We start from the raw sequence: 19,102 nt of genomic DNA, 5'->3' as shown, positions 1-19,102 counted from the left end.
TAGCCGTGGCTTGCGCCCGTCTCTGGAGCTCCTTTAAGCGGTGCTCTTAATCCCCTCTCCTCGCGCACCAGGAAGCAAAGAGGGAAGAAAAAGTCTCTTGCCTCTTCGGCAGGTCCAGACTTTTTCCCAGACTCCCTCCCGGCTAGCTGTGGTGCACTAACCCCTTCAGGCTGTGTTCACGCCGCCAACTCCAGTCCTCTCCCTCCGATCTCTATGACTGTAGTTTTACCGTAAGTTTTGAAATCATGAAGTGTGAGTCCTCCAGTTTTGTTCTTTTTCAAGATTGTTTTGGCTATTCAGGGGTCCTTTGAGATTCCATATGAATTTTAGGATGGGTTGTTCTCTTTCTGGAAAAATGTCATTGGGGTAATAGGAATTGCACTAAATCTTAGATCACTTTGGGTAGCACTGACATATTAAGTCTTCCAATCCATGAACGTGGAATGTGTTTTCATGCATTTATGTCTTCAGTTTCTTTCAGCAAGGCTTTATAGTTTTCATTGTATAGGTCTTTCGCCTCTTTGGTTAATTCCTAACTGCTACATGTTATTCTTTTTAATGCTATTGTAAATGGAATTGTTTTTATAATTTCCTTTTCATATTGTTCATTGTTAGTGTATAGAAATGCAATACTTTTGCATTTTGACTGTATCCTGCTCCTTTGATACATTCATTAATTAACTCTGAAAGGTTTTTTTTTTTGGTAGAAGCTTTACGATTTTCTACGTACAAGATCATATCATTTGTGAACAGAGATCATTTTACCTCTTCTTTTCCAATTTAGATGCTCTTTATTTATTTTTCTTGCCAAATTGCTCTGGTTAGAACTACTAGTACTATGTTGAATACAAGTGGTGAAAGCAGACAACCTTGCCTTGTTCCTGATCCTAGAGGAAAAGCTATCAATCTTTCACTATTGAATATGTTTTCCGTACATATGACTTTTATTATGTGGAGGTAGTCTCCTTCTATTCCTAGTTTGCTGAGTGTTTTTATCATGAAAGGGTGTTGAATTTTGACAAATGTTTTCTCTGCATCAATTGAGATGATCATGTGGGTTCCCCTCTCCCTCATTCTGTTAATGTGGTGTATTACATTGATTGAGTTTTATATGTCAAACCATCCTTGCATTCCAGGAATAAATCCCATTTGGTGTCATGGTGTATAATCCTTTTGCTATGCTGCTAAACTTTGTGTTGCTAGTGTTTTGTTGAGGATCTGCATTGATGTTCATAAGGATTTTTTTTCTTGTCATGTCTTTGTCTGGCTTTGGTATTAGGGTAATGCTGGCCTTATAGAAAGGGTCAGAAAGTGTTCCCTTTTCAGATTTTGGGGAAAGTTTGAGAACTATTGATTATTTAAATGTGTGACAGAATTCACCACTGAAGCCATCAGGTCCAGGGCAATTGCGGTCCAGGTGGGGAGACAGATTCATGGTTCTTCCTACTCTGCCTCCTTCCATTTGTGTCTCCTATTAATTCTTACCTTATCAATATCTACTCTACCTCCTAAACAGCTAAATATTTTGTCACATGAGCATGTCCCTTTAGTTCATCTACTCTTACGCTTAAGTACTTTACCTTCAAGTCTTTAAAAAATATCACTTCATTCTTCTTGCATCTCGTGTTGCTGTGAAAAATCTGATGTCAGTCTGATCCTTACTCCTTTGTAGGTGGTCTTCCTTCTCTACCTGGTTTCTGTTAGAATTTTATTTTCTCAAATTTCACTCTGATATTTTGTCTGGGATTTTCCTCATCTCTTCCGTTTGGTACTCTTATTCCTTTCATTCTAAAGTCTTTCATTTTTCTTAAAGATGGTATATTAATCTTCATTATTTCTTCAAACAGTTCCTCCTCCCAACTTTTATTTTCTGTTATTTTCTCTTTTTTTAACATCTTTATTGGGGTATAATTGCTTTACAATGGTGTGCTAGTTTCTGCTTTATAACAAAGTGAATCAGTTATTCATATGCATATGTCCCCATATCTCTTCCCTCTTGCATCTCCCTCCCTCCCACCCTCCCTATCCCACCCCTCTAGGTGGTCACAAAGCACCGAGCTGATCTCCCTGTGCTATGCGGTTGCTTCCCACTAGCTATCTATTTTACGTTTGGTAGTGTATATATGTCCATGCCACTCTCTCACTTTGTCACAGCTTACCCTTCCCCCTACCCGTATCTTCAAGTCCATTCTCTAGTAGGTCTGCATCTTTATTCCCGTCTTACCCCTAGGTTCTTCATGACCATTTTTTTTTTCAATGAACATTTTGGTACATGACTCTTTTTGAATTATGGTTTTCTCATGTTATTTTCTCTTATAATCTGGGTTTTGGCACTTTTATCCACCACATCTTTTCGATGGGGTCTTTTATATATATATATATATATATATATATATATATATATATATACACTGTCAGCCTTTCCTGATGTTTTCTTGGAGAGTTCCTCAGTCTGATCTTCTAACCTATTAATTGGTTCTTCACCATTTATCTTATATATGTGATGTTCTTTATTTTAACTATCATACTTTTTAAACTTAGAATTTACAATTTGTTTTTTGTGATTTCTTTTACTTATCTCATATTGCTAATACATTTCCCTATGTACTTAGGTATACTGACTATGCTTACTTTTTTCTGGTCTTACCAACAGTCCTGCTTCAAATGGTATTTCTTGTCCAGTTTCTCATCTTCTTTTCCAGTAAATGATTCTTCTTATATATTTAGTTATCTTGGCCTTTGAGCTCAAATTTCCTCGATCATGTCAGCTACTCTGATTATGTGTTTGGGGAAGTATGAAAGGACAGGTCCCATTACGTCAGAGTTGTAAAGGGATGAGCCACACATGCCACAGAACTTCATCACTCAGATTTGCTGTCGCCCCACCAGGCAAATCCTCTGGATAAGTTATGACCTTAAAAACCCCTGTGGGAAGCAGCACCATCTAAGGGGGCTTCTCCTTGCCTTGTAACCAGAAGCCCCTGAAGTCTAGAGGGGAACAAGAGAAGGCATGAATGACCAAAGGTACCTGGTCAGTCAGAATCTGGCACCTGGCCAGTTAGCAACAGCTTTCATCAACATCCTAATGGACAAGGCCTTTACACTCCTTCAGTATCACCACCTGCACCTGTACTAGTGGCCTGGCCTACTGCAGTTGTTGCTACAGTGAAGAAGCAGGTGAAGACTGTCCCAAAGCTACGTTGAGGAGACGCAGGACAGAGCTGAAAGGATTCCATACTATCCTCCATTGCCACCTCCACCTCCTGTCCTCCTCAGGCTGCAGCCACCCACATTACCCACGTAAACCACTGCAAAACATGTTTAGCCTTCTGGGGTTTTCTCAAAGGATTTAGGTCTTGGTATCCATGCTTTTCTCTTGCTTCCACAGTTTCTCTGGGGTTGATTTGCAGGGAAGCAGCCAGCAGTCCATGCCAGTTTACCATGTTGACAAGAACCAGAATTGCTCTCAGTGGATGTTTATATCTTGAGGAGTGGACACCTTGCTGGCTGTACCTCTGCCCCCATTGTTCTTTGGACAAAGAGGCAGATTTCTCACTACGTTTTTGGGTTTCAGCCTAAGAAACACCATCTTATTTCAATGGAAAGGTGCTGAAAACGGTCTGACTTCTCTTTTATGGTCTCAGGCCCTGGGACAGCCCTGCTGAGATGGAGACAGTGATGAGCTTCCTTGAGGCTCTGGGTTCAGGATGAACCATCCCAGGCCCTCCAGCCACTCCTCACAGATTGGGGTCTGCAGCCCACTCCTCAACCTGGCTCCTTTCTCTGGTCATATAAAAAGTGTGACTTTATGAAAAATCTTTTCAATAAAGTGACTCCCAAAGGTCTTGTACCATTTGACAATCCCACGAGCAATGTGTTGAGTGGGCCAAAAAGTGTCTTTGGTTTTTTAAGTAAAAATAAAAGACATTTTTCATTTTCACCAAGAACTTTACTGAACAACGTATTCACACATTTGTTCCACTACCTTCTGCCATTTTTCAGGCAACTTCATAATTTCACCTTCCCCAAACGTTTTATCTTTTTGAGCAAAGAACTGTTCTAAGTGCCTTTTACAGTCTTCCAGGGAATTGAAACTTTTTCCATTAAGAGAATTTTGTAAAGACTGAAATAAATGGAAATCCGAAGGTGCAATGTCTGGTGAATACAGCAGTTGAATCAGAACTTCCCAGCCAAGCTGTAACAGTTTTCACCTGGTCATCAAAGAAACATGCAGTCTTGCGTTTTCCTGATGGAAGATTATGCATTTTCTGTTGACTAATTCTGGATGCTTTTCGTAGAGTGCTGCTTTCAGTTGGTCTAATTGGGAGCAGTACTTGTTGGAATTAATCGTTTGGTTTTTCAGAAAGAGCTCATAATAGAGGACTCCCTTCCAATCCCACCATATACACACAACATCACCTTCTTTGGATGAAGATCAGCCTTTGGTGTGGTTAGTCGTGGTTCGTTTTGCTTGCTCCACGATCTCTTCCATTCCACATTGTTGTACAGTATCCACTTTTCATCATCTGTCACAATTTGTTTAAAAAATGGAACGTTTTCATTATGTTTCAGTAGAGAATCGCATGTGGAAATACCATCAAGAAGGTTTTTTTGCTTAACTTATGTGGAACACAAACATCAAAGCGATTCACATAACCAAGCTGGTGCAAATGATTTTCATTGCTTGATTTGGATATTTTGAGTATGTCAGCTATCTCCTGCATGGTATAACGTTGATTGTTCTCAATTATTGTTTCGATTTGATTGCTATCAACTTCAACTGGTCTACCCAACCGTGGAGCAAAGTCCAGCGAGAAAACTCCAGCAGGCAACTTCGCAAATCACTTTTGACACGTTCGATCAGTCACAGCACCTTCTCCATACACTGCACAAATCTTTTTGTGTGTTTCAGTTGCATTTTTACCTTTCTTGATATAATAAAGCATAATATTCCAAAAATGTTGTTTTTTCCCATCTTCAATTTTTTTTTTTTTTTTTTTTTTTTTTGTGGTATGCGGGCCTACCTCTGTTGTGGCCTCTCCCGTTGCGGAGCACAGGCTCCGGACGCGCAGGCTCAGCGGCCATGGCTCACGGGCCCAGCCGCTCCGCGGCATGTGGGATCCTCCCAGACCGGGGCGCGAACCCGGTTCCCCTGCATCGGCAGGCGGACGCGCAACCACTGCGCCACCAGGGAAGCCCCCCATCTTCAACATTAAAATGGCTACACAAAAATTCACCAATTTTTTTTGAGGGGCCTGTAGTAAGTCTTTAAATGCCAATAATGACTACAACTTTTCTTCTCTTTCCTTTTCCTTTTTATCATTCACTCTTTTCACTGTATGCAGCGCTCCCTCTCTGTCCACTTCCTACCTAAGCTTCATATGGTACTGCTGGATTGGTACTTAACCAAAAGAAAGATTCTCAGTACCAAATGAGGCATAAGTTACATTATGTGCATAAAATTAAAAATTCACCAATTTTGATGTCTTTTTAAAAATGCTGTCACATACAATCATGGCTGTCACATACAACCTAACAAAATTGTTTTGAATTAAGTTAAGGACAACTAAGTGCTACTAAAGCCATCTTACAGGAAAAAAAAACGAAAGAAACTTTTGGCCCACCCAATGACAGCTCTGGTTGCTCCATATACTTGTCAGTACCTGGTATTTTCAGTTAAAATTTTTTTTTGGTCATGTCTAGTGGTATCTCATTTGTGGTTTTCATTTGCATTTCCTTAAAGACTAATGATATTAGGCGTCTTTTCATGTGCTTTTTTACCATCTATATATCTTATTTTGCAAAATATCTCTTTAAATATTTTGTTCATTAAAAAAAATAGGGTTGTTTGTCTTCTTCTTCTTGAGTTGTAAGAGTTCTTTAGTTATTCTAGAAATTTATATATTTTTCTACAAGTTTGTGGTGTACCACTTTTTTCTTAAAGTTTTTTTCCCCCCAAAGAATAGAAGTTTTAAATTAGGTGAAGTACAGTCCATTATTTTTTCTTCTATTTTTATTTTCATTGTTTCTTATTGTTATAGGAAATCTGTGTCTGCCTCAAAAATCACAAATATTTCTTCTCCTATGTTTTCTTCTAGAAGTGTTTAAGTTAACATCTACGATCCATTTTGAATTAATTATTGTTAATTAATTATTGTTGCTGCAAAGATCAATTCTATATTTTCCCCATATGGATATTCAGTTGTTCCAGCACCATTTGTTGAAATGACTACCCCTCCAAATTGAATTACCGTGTCATTTGTTGGACATCAACTGACTATATGCACATGATTCTGATCCTGGACTCTATTCCGTTCCATTTATCTATAAGTCTATCTTTCTGCCGATAATAAACTAGTCTTAATTACTGTAAATTTATAGAAAATCTTGAAATCAAGTTATGCAATTTTGCTTCTCTTTTTCAAAAAATTTTGGCTATTCTAGGTCTTTTGCATTTCCATATAAGTTTTATAATCAGCTAGTCAATTTCTACTAAAAGAGCCTACTGAAACTTAGATTGGGATTTCACTGAAGCCATACATCAATCTGAAAATAACTGACATGTAACAATATTGAATCTTCTAAGTGGGAAAATTTCTAGAAAGATACAACCTGCCAAGACAGAATCAAGAAGAAACACACTTTGAACAGACTGATCACTAGTAGTAAAATTGAATTTGTAATTAAAAAAATTCCCAGCAAACAAAAGTCCAGGCTGGACAGCTTCACAGGTGAATTCTATTAAACACATAAAGAACTAATACCTATCCTTCTCAAACTATTCCCCCCAAAATGGAAGCAGATGGAGCACTCCCAAATTCATTCTATGAGGCCACCATTACCCTGATACCGAAACCAGACAAAGATGCTACAAAAAAGAGAAAATTACAGGCCAATATCTTTGATCAATATAGATGCAAAAATCCTCAACAAAATATTAGCAAACCAAATCCAACAATATGTAAAAAGGATCATACCCCATGATCATGTTGGATTTATTCTAAGGATGCAAGGATGGTTCAACATTCACAAATCAAACAATGTGATACACCACATTAACAAAAGTAAGGACAAAAATCACATGATCATGTCAATAGATTCAGAAAAAACATTGTGACAAAATACAATATCCATTCATGATAAAAACTCTCATCAAAGTGGGTATAGAGGGAACATATCTCAATATAATAAAGGCCATTTATGGCAACCCACAGCTATCATCATACTCAACAGTGAAAAGCTGAAAGTCTTTCCTCTAAATTCAGGAAAAAGAGAAGATGCCCACTCTCACTACTTCAATTTAACATAACATTGGAAGTCCTAGCCACAGCAATCTGACAAGAAAAAGAAATAAAAGGCATCCAAATTGGAACAGATGACATGATACTATATAAAGAAAATCCTAAAGTCCCCATCAAAAAACTATTAGAACTAATAAATGAATTCAGTAAAGTTGTAAGATACAAGATCAATACACAGAAATCTGTTGTTTTTTATACACTAATAATGAGATAACAGAAAGAGAAAGTAAAAAAGCAATCCCATTTAAAATCACATCAAAAAGAATAAAATACCTAGGAATAAACTTAACCGAAGAGGTGAAAGACCTATACTCTGAAAACAATAAAATACTGATGAAGCAAACTGAAGATGATACAAAGAAATGAAAAGATATCCTGTGCTCTTGGATTGGAAGAACTGATATTAAAATGGACATACTACCCAAAGCAATCTACAGATTTAATGCAATCCCTATCAAAATACTCATGACATTTTTCACAGAACTAGAACAAATAATCCTAAAATTCATATGGGACCACAAAAGACCCTGAATTGCCAAAGCAATCTTGATGAGAAAGAACAAAGCTGGAGGTATCACAGGCCCAGACTTCGGACTATACTACAAAGCTACAGTAAAAAACAGCATGATACTGGCACAAAAACAGACACATAGATCAGTGGAACAGAATAGAGAGCCCAAACATAAAGCAATGCACCTACGGTCAATTATTCTAAGACAAAGGAGGCAAGAATATACAATGGGGATAAGACAGTCTCTTCAACAAGTGGTGCTGGGAAAACTGGACAGCTACATGTAAAACAATGAGATTAGAACATTTTCTTGAACTGTGTACAAAAATAAATTCAAAATGGATTAAAGGCCTAAGTGTAAGACCTGAAACCATAAAACTCCTAGAAGAGAACATAAGCAAATTACTCTTTGACATAAATTATAGCAATATTTTTTTGGTTCTGTCTCCTAAGGCACAGATAAAAGCGAAGATAAAAGCAAAGATAAACAAATGAAACTAATTAAACTTAAAAGCTTTTGCACAGCTTTTTGTCAACCATTGATAAAATGAAAAGACAACCTATGGAATGGGAGAAAATATTTGCAAATGATGAGACAAACAAGGGGTTAATATCCAAAATATACGAACAGTTCATACAAGTCAATATCAAAAAACCAAACAAAGTAATCAAAAGAATGGGCAGAAGATCTGAACGGACATTTTTCCAAAAAAGATATACACATGGTTACCAGGCACATAAAAAGATGCTCAACATTGCTAATTATTAGAGAAATGTAAATCAAAGCCACAGTGAGATATCACCTCACACCTGTCAGAATGGCCGTCATCAAAAAGTCTACAATTAACAAATGTTAGAGAGGATATGGAGAAAAGGGAACCTTAGTACACTGTTGGTGGGATTGTAAATTTGTGCAGCCACTACGGAAAACAGTATGGTGGCTCCTTAAACAACTAAAAATAGAAATATCATATGATTCAGCAATTCTACTCCTAGGTATATATATGGAAAAAATGAAAACACTAATTCAAAAAGATACATGCACCCCAATGTTCACAGCAGCACTATTTACAGCAGTCAAGATATGGAAGCAACCCAGGTGCCCATGAATGGATAAAGATGTGACACACACACACACACACACACACACACACACATATACACACACACACACACTGGAATATTACTCAGCCATAAAAAAGAATGGAATTCCGTCATTTGCAACAATGTGGATGGACCTGGAGAATATTATGCTTAATGAAATAAGACAGAGAAAGACAAATACTGTATGATACCACTTATATGTAGAATCTAGAAAATAATACAAAGGAATGTATATGTGAAACAGAAACAGACTCACAGATATAGGAAACAAACTAGCAGTTAGTTTGTTTGGGGAGAGGGAAGGGGAGGGGCAAATTAGAAGTATGAGATTAAGAGATACAAACTACTATGTATAAAAAAGGTACACAACAAGGATACATTATATAGCACAGGGAATTATAGCCATTACCTTGTAATAACTTTAGTTTGTTTCCTAACTAACCAATGGGGAGAGGGAAGGGGAGGGGCAAATTAGAAGTATGAGATTAAGAGATACAAACTACTATGTATAAAAAAGGTACACAACAAGGATACATTATATAGCACAGGGAATTATAGCCATTACCTTGTAATAACTTTTAATGAAGTATAATCTGTAAAAATACTGAATTTCTATGCTGTACACTTGAAATTAATATTGTAAATCAACTATACTTCAATAAAATAAATAAATTTTAAAAACAGTACTGGGACTTCCCTGGTGGCACACAGGTTAAGAATCCACCTGCCAGTGCAGGGGACATGGGTTTGATCCCTGGTCCGGGAAGATCCCACATGCCACGGAGCAACTAAGCCCGTGTGCCACAACTACTGAGCCTGTGCTCTAGAGCCTGCAATCCACCACTACTGAGCCCACACGCCTAGAGCCCGTGCTCTGCAACAAGAGAAGCCACTGCAATGAGAAGCCCATGCACCACAACAAAGAGTGAGCCCTGCTCGCCGCAACTAGAGAAAGCCCACACACAGCAACGAAGACCCAATGCAGCCAAAAATAAACAAATAAAATAAATTAATTAAAAAAAAACAATACTGAGACTTCTAATACACAAATCATATATTTCTATTTATTTGTCTTTAATTTTTCTCAGCAATGGTTTTTTAAAAATTGAGATAAAATTCACAGTTTTAACCCCTTTAAAGTGTACAGTCCAGTGGCATTCAGGTATATTCACGATATTAATTAAAAAAAAATACTGAGACTTCTAATACACAAATCATATATTTCTATTTATTTGTCTTTAATTTTTCTCAGCAATGGTTTTTTAAAAATTGAGATAAAATTCACAGTTTTAACCCCTTTAAAGTGTACAGTCCAGTGGCATTCAGGTATATTCACGATGTTATGCAACCATACCACTAATTCCAGAATATTTCCATCACCCCCCAAAAGAAGCCCAAACTTTTTAAGCAATCACTCTCTGGTCTAAAATCCCCTCCTCTGCTCCATTCCCTGGCAACCACTAATCTGCTTTCTGTCTCTAGAGATTTCTCTATTGTGTACATTTAATGTATGAGGATTCAAACAACATGTGGCCTTTTGTGTCTGGCATAATGATTTCAAGGTTCATCCATATGGTAGGATATATTAGTATTTTATTTTTTTAATGGCAGATAATATTCCACTGTATGGCTATACCACATTTTGTTTACACATTCATCTGTTCATGGACATATGGGTCATTTCCACTTTTTGGATAATGCTGCTATGAGCATTCATATACAAGTTTGTGTATGTAAGAGTCCCTATTTTTTGATTGGTGAGTTTAACCCGTTCACATTTACTTACTTTTTTTGGTCTTACTTTATTCTTGAAGGATATTTTTCCTGGATATAAAAGTTGTAAGTTGCCTTTTTTCTTTTAGTACTCACATCTAGATGAAAAATCACATTTTTCATATATTTTTTCAGTATATAATGAGTCTTTGCGATTCTTTTTAAGCTTTTCTCTTATCAATTTTCACCAATTTGATTATGATACCTTGGTGGTGTTTCCTTTGTGTTTATCCTGCTTGGGATTCATTGAGATTCTTGTATCAAGTATAGAAAATTTTTGGTCAGGGTTACCTCAAATTTTTTTTCAACGATCTTTCCCCCTCTTCCTTTTGTGTCCCCCAAATTATACATATATTAGACTACTTAATGTTGTCTCACTGGTTATTAGGGTTCTGTTCATTTTTTTCAGACTTTTTCACCATCTGAACTTTATTTTGGCTATTTTATATTGCCCTGTCTTCCAGTTCACTGATTTTTTTCTTCTACAGCATCTAATCTAACATTACTTTTACCCAACGTATTTTTCAAATTTTTCATCCAGGTGTTTTTGTAGTTTCCATTTCTCTCATTGTGTTCTATTAAATCATTTAAAATATTTATAATAGTTCTTCTAAACACCTTGTCAGCAACTTGCATTACTTCTATCTTTTCTAAGTCTGTTTCTATTGACTGATTTTTTTTTCAGGTCTTAGCTCATATTTTCTTGCTTCTTCACATATATATTTTTTTCAGTTGCATGCCAGACGTTATGAATGTTACGTTGTTCTGTTATGTTGTGTCTGTATTGTATTGTTTTATTTCAAAGACAGCTGGCTTTTTTCAGGCAGTTCAAGTTACCTGAAGATCAGCTTGATACTTCAAGGCTTGTTTTCTTATAATTTTAAAACTAAGATGCAATTTATATACAGTAAAAAAAAAAATCACTCTTTTAGGTATGCACTTCCATGAGTTTTGAAAGATGCATACAGATAATCACTGTCATCATCAAGATATAAAGTAATTCCATCACACCCACTTCCCAAATTCCCTCATGCCCTTTGTCGTCATCCCCTCCCCTACCCACAGGCAACCACTTATCTATTTTTTCTGTCCGTATAGTTTTGTCAAGGATTGTTTCTAAGACTAGTTTATCCCTACTCCTCTGGGGTCTCCAGGTCTTCTGATTGGATAGAACTTGAACATCTCCCAAACCTCAGTTCACAGCTCCCTGTAGTTCTTTACCTGGCTTCATGAAGCCACACCCTCGGCACGTGCAGTTTAGCATTCAGCTGAGATTCAAAAAGACACCTATGCAGACTCCTAGACCCCTCTCTGCATAGTTCCCTCTTCTGAATTTGCACCCAAATTCCATTCACTGCTGTCTGCCCAAACTCTGATTTCTCTCCTCAGTTCGGCAATACTGTCGTCATGTGCCTCAATTCTCCTTTCTTGCACCATGATCCAGAAAGCAACTCTGGTGGAAAGCTCAGGGGGGTGGGGGGCGGTGTAGAACTCACTTTGTTCCTCCTGTCCTGGTTGGTTGTGTCAGGAGGATATCTCCAGTACCAGTTATTCCAACATGTCTAGGAGCAAAACTCATTCCACCTCTTTTTTTGTTTCATGATATTTATCTTCTTCCTTGCATACATTTTCAGATCCTTATGTTTATTTAAACACTGAAACATACTCATTTTTTAATTGTCTGACACTGCCAATATCTAAAGTCCTGGATGTCTAATTTAGTGTTTGATATTTGTTTTCATTCACTTTGGCTTGTACTTTTAAATTTCGGATTGTGAGCTCATGTTCAACTGGATTCTCTCTGTGGGAATCCTATGAGGTCTAGGTTGACAGTGAACATCATCAGAGAGGATTTGTGTTTGCTTCTGCCAGGCATGCTGCATGGGGTGCTATTAACTGGGTTTCTCAGACCTCAGAGACAGACTATATATACACGAAAGCCCAAAATCTCTGGGAAGGCAGACGTGGGTTGTACAGTCTTGGAAGGATCCTCAACTAAAACAATTTTTCCTGACTGAGACGTTCAAGTTCTCTTGTCATTTTGTGTGTATCAAAGGTCCCAGATTTATATTTGGGAGCATTATTTAAAGCTTGGCATCTTGTTCAGGTCAAGTCTTTGTTTCATATCTCCCTACAACCATTAAAGCCCAGGTTCTGGGTCACTGGCATCAAAACAGCCTCAGGACAGCTGTGGTTTTAGTGCTTGTGTACCACTTGGTTTCCCAGGTCCTCTTTTCAGCCCCTGACGCCTTTCCTTACTATTCTGTGAGCTCCAATATGCAATTAAAGGGGTATTTATGTTATTCAATATTTCTATGTGTTTTTTAACAGGATAGTTTTTTCAGGCCATTTAATCCGTACCATTGCTGGAAATGGGGGCCTGACCTTTGTCTTGCTGCCCTCCTGGTTTCTCCTCCCTCTGGCCCTGGGTCCACCTCCACACAGAGGAATGGAGTGGGGAAAGAGTGGATTTGGCACAGGATCTTGCCTACCACGTGCTGACTGTATGGCTCTGGCAGTCCCTTCCTTTTTCAGGACCTCAGTCCTTTTTATAAAGTGAGAGATTAGATATGCTGATCCCTGGGTTTCCTTCTGGTTTTTTCTTTGACTCAATCTATTTGTGGATAGTCTTCCCCTCTCCTAGGACTTCTCCTGGGTCAACTTGAACAAGAATTGGGAAAACATGCTCAGTGATAAGGGGAGATCTTGCTCCTCTTTCCCAGAGGGCTTGGAGCTACAGATCATTACATGTCCCCCGGACAGGCTGAGAGGATTTGTGTTTGCTTCTGCCAGGCAAAGGAGGTGAGTAATCAGATCACCCCTTACTTCTCTGCTGGCACAGACAGCACACAACAAGGCTTAACAAAACCTACCTTCTAGGCTCTGGCTCTAACTCCACCCTCACTTCCTCTAAGCAGTCTTCCTGGGCTTCCCTGGCGGCGCAGTGGTTGAGAATTGCCTGCCAGTGCAGGGGACATGGGTTCAATTCCTGGTCCGGGAAGATCCCACATGCCACAGAGCAGCTAAGCCTGTGTGCCACAACTACTGAGCCTGCGCTCTAGAGCCCGCGAGCCACAACTACTGAAGCCAGAGCACCTAGAGCCCAAGCTCCGCAACACGAGAAGCCACTGCAGTGAGAAGCCTGTGCACCACAGCAAAGAGTAGCCCCGCTCACGGCAACTAGAGAAAGCCCACGTGCACAGCAACAAAGACCCAACTCAGCCAGAAACAATAAATAAATAAAATAAAATAAATTTTAAAAAAAGTCTTCCTAAAAACTGAGGCCCAGGTAGAGAAGAGGGCTACTCCAAGGAGGGCAAAGTATGGTAGTTAATTGGTAGTGGCTGCCTGCCCCTTTGAGCTGAAGATGGAATCTTAGGCATCACCAGGGTTGAGAGTGCTGTGATTGATTAATGATGCCTGCAAGGGCCTGGGGTGAATGGCAGCAGCATGTGTGCCATCTGTTTGCCATCTCTGGAGTGTCCACTTCAGCTATGCCACACCTTTTGCTTTAGGAAGCCATGGACCTCCCTATATCCAAGGAAGATGACAGGAGGGAGCTTGAAGAAAATAGCCGTTATTCTAGTCAAGACAAGAATTATGACTTCCTCAGATAATCTCACACCTTCCCACCATGCCTGGTTTGTTGAGGGCATTGCTGGGGGAGTGAAGCCTTATCCCCCTCTCCTGGTGTTTCCGTGGAGAAGGGGGCTTCCCCTTTTTCTCCCTCCTCCCCAGGAGACAGTTTGATTAGGCAGGACTGGACATTCGCAGGGCCCCATTCCACCAGTGGGAGGCACCCCTGTTCATACCACCTCACTTTTGGCCCCATTTCAGTGTGGCAAGCACCCTGCGCTGGGTCCAGGCCCATCCTTTAGAGACAGGTCTGTGCTCTCTGTGCACGCAGCCCTGAAGTGCAGAGCTGAGCGTGCAGGCCCCAGGGTTGGATTTGGGGTGGAAGATAAGAGGTGAGCTGACGTCTCCATTCCAACCTTCACCAGACTCCTGCCTGAGAGGCTGGAGGGTGCCTGTGTGCCAGGACAGAGGTGGACCGTGCTTCCCCTTGCCTTCCGGTCCTCCTGTGTCCCTGTGCTCAGGAGGGGAGGAGGAGAGAGTGGTTAGATGCCCAGGACCCCTAACAACTGTCAGGCCCTTAAGTTCAGAGGATGCGGGCTTATGAACATAGCACATCATTTCAAATCCATTTCTAGGGGGACAAATGTATAATTCAAAAAAAGCCTTAGAATGATACAAAGGATAAAATTAAACGTCAAAGAACTGAATTTTAAAAGCATCTACTTACAGGGGGAGCACAAGTAGTTACGTGTAGAAGTCATCACTCAATGCTGCCCACAGACCAGGGCCTGAAATCCCTCTCTTCCAGGCTTGCAGAACAAGGCAGTCGCTCTGGGGTCCTCACCCTGCTGGGAAGTGGTTCTCAGGAGCCTGGGACAAGTGGGCCCAGAGCTGGTGTGACGTCTGCCCCACTCAGGTGCCACCAGGGAGTCATCGGCACACCAGAGGGGGCTGGCATCTCTGGGCCAGTGATGCTGGTAAGGATCCTTCAGGCTGTCAGCTCAGGGAGGGGCGTCTGATCTGCCAAAGGGCACTGAGACTGGGCTAAAAGGGGACGTCAGGGCATGGAAGCCACACGGGCTCTGGCTTTCCCAGTGCCACCAGAGGGCCTGTGGGTGTGGCCCGTCACTACCCTTCCATCCCACTCCATGCTCCTCTCCCTCCCGACCCCCTGCCCCTTAGTCTCCCTCCTCGTTTCTCCACTCCCCCCGCCCCCAATGCCTCTCCTCCCACACTCTCCCTTCTCATGGCTCTCCAACTCTCCGTTTCTTCTCCCACCCGCCTGGCTTTCTCTCTGTCTCTCTGCTCCCTCTTCTCCCTCTCACCCTGTTTTCCACCTGGGCCAGAATCTGAGCCCTTCCCCCCCGAGCAAAGGGCAGAAGGGCACAGTTCAGTCCCATCCACGACCTCCCCAGGGTTAATGCGTCATTGGCTTGGTCCCTCGAAGACCTTCGTTTCCTTGGGAGATTCTTGCGCTGACTTCACTGGCCACAGAGGAAGCACCGCGTTTCTAAGGCCTCGGCCTGGAACAGGGCTGTCAGGGCCTTTGGCCTTGCAGGAGCCAGCCCATCCCACGGCCTCACCCAGATGCTGGAGGCACGCTTGTTTATTAGACAGAGTTCAGAGAAGGGGTGGGAGGCTGGAGAGGCAGGGCTGGGGGGCCCAGGATGGGCTTGGGAGGGGCCACGGCCAGGCCGCACTCCGGGTGGCTGTGGGGTGGCATCACTTCTTGGAGGCCTGTTTCTTCCAGGTGCTTACTTTCTTACTGCTCCTCCTGGCTCTGCTAAGAGGATGCAGATCCACTTCAGGCTGTACCAGTCTAAAAACCAAAACAGAGAGAAGCAGATACGGGGCAATGGGTAGAGGGGGCTAGTCTGACGGTACCTGGAACCTCCCTGGCCTGGGCGAGGAGGGTGGGCCTCGCAGGCCTCGCTGCCTGAGCAGCTAAGGCCTCTGGGTGTTGCTCCAACCTGGGGGTCCCGGCGGAACCTGTGACCTTTCTGGGTGCTCACAGTTTTGCTTTCCTATCTTCATGAGAAACGTGTGATTTTCACACCCTTGCAGAACATGATCTGCTTCGCAGTTACTGCGGCCAGCGCGCTGGACTTTTGACGGGTCTAGGAAGTTTCTTGCCGGGAGGCAGCAGGCAGTCTCCACCCTTCTCAGACCAATGGATCTGGGCTGTGGGGCTTTGCCGAGAAGTCTACAAAAGGCTTCCACCTCCACCACCCAGAACACTGCCAGCAACTCCAGGGAGCAGCCTTGACGGCCAGCTGGACGTTGTGTTGATAAAACGGGCCAGACGTCAGGGATTGCTGGAGGACCCGCACCCAGGGGGAAGTGACTTGCCCAAGGCCACTTAGCCCCTTGTGGCCTCTGTGGGCTGTGGTGGAGCCGGGGGCCCTGCTGTGAGCCACACCCATTCTGCCAACCAAGGGGAGGCCCCTGATCCCAGGGCGGGGAGGGGCACCTACTTCTTCTCAGCTTCAGCGGAGGGCTCCTCCATCTTGTTCCCCAAGGCCAACGAGGAAAGGCTTCCTTGGATGTCTCCCAACACCGCTGTCTTGGCCGAGTCAGGGTCCTCCAGGCCTGGGGTGGAGGCTGAAACGCTGCAGGGGAGGCTGGGAGGGGAGGGAGTGCTCAGCGGAGGCCCAGCCAGAGGGGGCCCAGAGCTGGGGGGCCTGGGCAAGCCTCCCTCACTCGGCTCTGTCCTTTCAATGCTCCAGTTCTGAGAGGAAAGGGCACAGATGCCTCTCTTCCCGAGGCGGGTGAAGGGAGGACCCCTGGGGACCCGGAGACTCGCTGAGCTCGGTTTCCCTGGCTTCTGTTTAAGGCTGGACTTGCCCTAACCCTGTGTCAGCAACACCCGTATGCCCAGTGCATAGGCCTGCCATGGGGGCCCCACAGAACGAGCAGAGAGAGGCCAGGAGGCCAGCATGTAAGGCCCCGTGTACCGTGTTATGGGTTGACTGCGTCCCCTCAAATTCTCAGTTGGAGTCCTAACCTCCGGGACCCCAGAATGTGACCTCATTTGGAAATAATGAGTGAAGATGAAGTCATGCGGACTTCCCTGCTGGTGCAGTGGTTGAGAATCTGCCTGCAAATGCAGGGGACACGGGTTCGAGCCCTGGTCCAGGAAGATCCCACATGCCACGGAGCAACTAAGCCCGTGCGCCATAACTACTGAAGCCTGTGGGCCTACAGCCTGAGTTCCGCAACAAGAGAAGCCACCGCAACGAGAAGCCCACGCACCAAGACGAAGAGTAGCCCCCGCTCACCGCAACTAGAGAAAGCCCGCGCGCAGCAACGAGGACCCGATGCAGCCCAAAATAAATAAATAAATAGATAAATTTATTTAAAAAAAAAAAAGATGAAGTCATGAAGTCACACCAGAGTGGTGTGACCTCTCATCTCATCTACCCGGCGTCCTTATAAAAGGAAGAAGTGTGGACACAGACAGGCGTGGGGGGTGTCACGCGATGACAGTAGTGCTGCCACGGCCAAGGAGCTCCCAGCAGCAGGGAGAGAGGCCTGGAACAGATCCTCCCCTGGCACCCGTGGAGGGAGCGTGGCAGCCACACCTCAGTCTGAACTCTGGCCTCTAGAGTCATGAGACAACGCCTTTCTGTCCAAGCCTTTCCCGTTCTCACTCCTCACCTTTGCACCACACCTCAAGGCTCTGCAGCCATTCACTGACAACAAGCACTTTCCAGTGACAAGGTGGCTTTGGGCATCAAGCAGCCCCAGGGGACAGGCAGCTCAGGGGCTTCTGTCCCCGTCCCACCGACAAGGGCAGACAGGAGAGTGGGCTTGTGGAAGGGACAGCGCTGGCCCTTTCGGTCACTGTCTCTCATGCTTACTGAGCTCCTGTCCCCCCACCCCTGCCTCTGCCTCACCCGACCCTGCATGCCACTTGCTCAAGGCAGGGCATTTCAGAGATAAGAGACAAGAGGGTGGAGGGGGCCTCTTCCATTATTCCAAGGGCCCTAGAAAAATTAAAAGTGGAGAAATACCAAAACAGGGTCACAAAAGCTGGGTGTATTCACAATGTTTGCAAACTGACACCTTCCTCTACCCGCCCTCTGCTGCCTGCCCCTGCCCCACACAACTCAGTCCAAGCCACCCTGTGCAGCACCACACTGGACACCAGGCTGGAGGCCTAGCGGGCCTGGGGAAGTCAGGTCCTGCACAGATGGTGCAGGTGTCTGGGCTGAGCCCAGGGGCGCTGGCCTCCATCCCTGCTGGTCCCAGAGGGCAGAGGGGATGAGCAGGGGCAGAGCCAGGCCGATGGCTCCTCTGGGAACCCCTGCAGGGCCCCAGCCCAGGCTGGATGGGAAGGAGGCCCCTGGGTTCTCTGGGTAGCAGAGGGTGCTTGGGGAGCAGAAGGGAAAAGCCCAGGAAGAAGCATGGTCCCCCTAAATTTCTTCCCTGTTCAGTCACTCATTCATTCATACCACAAGCATTTTTGAGCACCTACTCCCTAAGCTAGGCTCACAGCCGGCCCCCCAGTCCCGCCCATCCTGAAGCACCCCTCCAGGGCACAAGCCTCCTCCATGGCCTCCCTGCTTCCCGCGTTCCATGCCCAATGTCCACGCTGCTGCCCAGCGGCTTGTCCTCCTGGATCTGGCCTTGTCTCTCCTGCTTAAAAGCAGTCTATGGCTCCGCAGCTTCTGCAGGGGTGAGCCCCAGCTCTCTGGAGTGATGCCCAGCTCAAGGACCATCAGAATCTGGCGCAAACCACTGGCACGTTCTTCTAACAGCCCCTCTTGGTAGCCTCATAAATCCACAGCTATCCTGCTCCCAGGTCCCAAAGTGTGCCGCGCCATCCAATCCCCTG

The 19,102-nt window shown here is 43.5% G+C and overlaps 1 protein-coding gene and 1 long non-coding RNA gene across 9 annotated transcripts in view; both read right to left on the bottom strand.

The window, feature by feature from the left end:
* The window catches only part of LOC129391520 (uncharacterized), a 35,691-nt gene extending 20,277 nt beyond the window's left edge, over positions 1-15,414 (bottom strand). The window contains exon 1 of the long non-coding RNA XR_008615775.1: positions 14,993-15,414. This is a non-coding gene — a long non-coding RNA (uncharacterized lncRNA). The remainder of the gene's footprint in view (positions 1-14,992) is intronic.
* Positions 15,415-15,519: 105 nt separating this feature from the next.
* C18H3orf20 (chromosome 18 C3orf20 homolog) overlaps positions 15,520-19,102 on the bottom strand; it is a 109,230-nt gene continuing 105,647 nt past the window's right edge. For 5 of the 8 annotated variants that reach the window (XM_055079399.1, XM_028478856.2, XM_028478859.2 and 2 more), the window contains 2 exons: positions 16,740-16,886; positions 15,520-16,084 (listed from right to left, as the gene is read on the bottom strand). In XM_055079399.1, the coding sequence (XP_054935374.1) occupies positions 15,988-16,084; positions 16,740-16,886 (244 nt within the window). In that variant the 3' untranslated portion in view covers positions 15,520-15,987. Of the gene's footprint in view, positions 16,085-16,739; positions 16,887-19,102 lie in introns of those variants that run through there. The other 3 variants (XM_055079400.1, XM_055079402.1, XM_055079401.1) reach the window with 3 other exon arrangements.

The sequence above is a fragment of the Physeter macrocephalus genome, chromosome 18, assembly GCF_002837175.3.
Source record: "Physeter macrocephalus isolate SW-GA chromosome 18, ASM283717v5, whole genome shotgun sequence".
Classification (NCBI taxonomy): Eukaryota; Metazoa; Chordata; class Mammalia; order Artiodactyla; family Physeteridae; genus Physeter; species Physeter macrocephalus.
The sequence above is the reverse complement of the archived record's forward strand: the minus strand, read 5'-3'. Positions and strand labels throughout refer to the sequence as shown.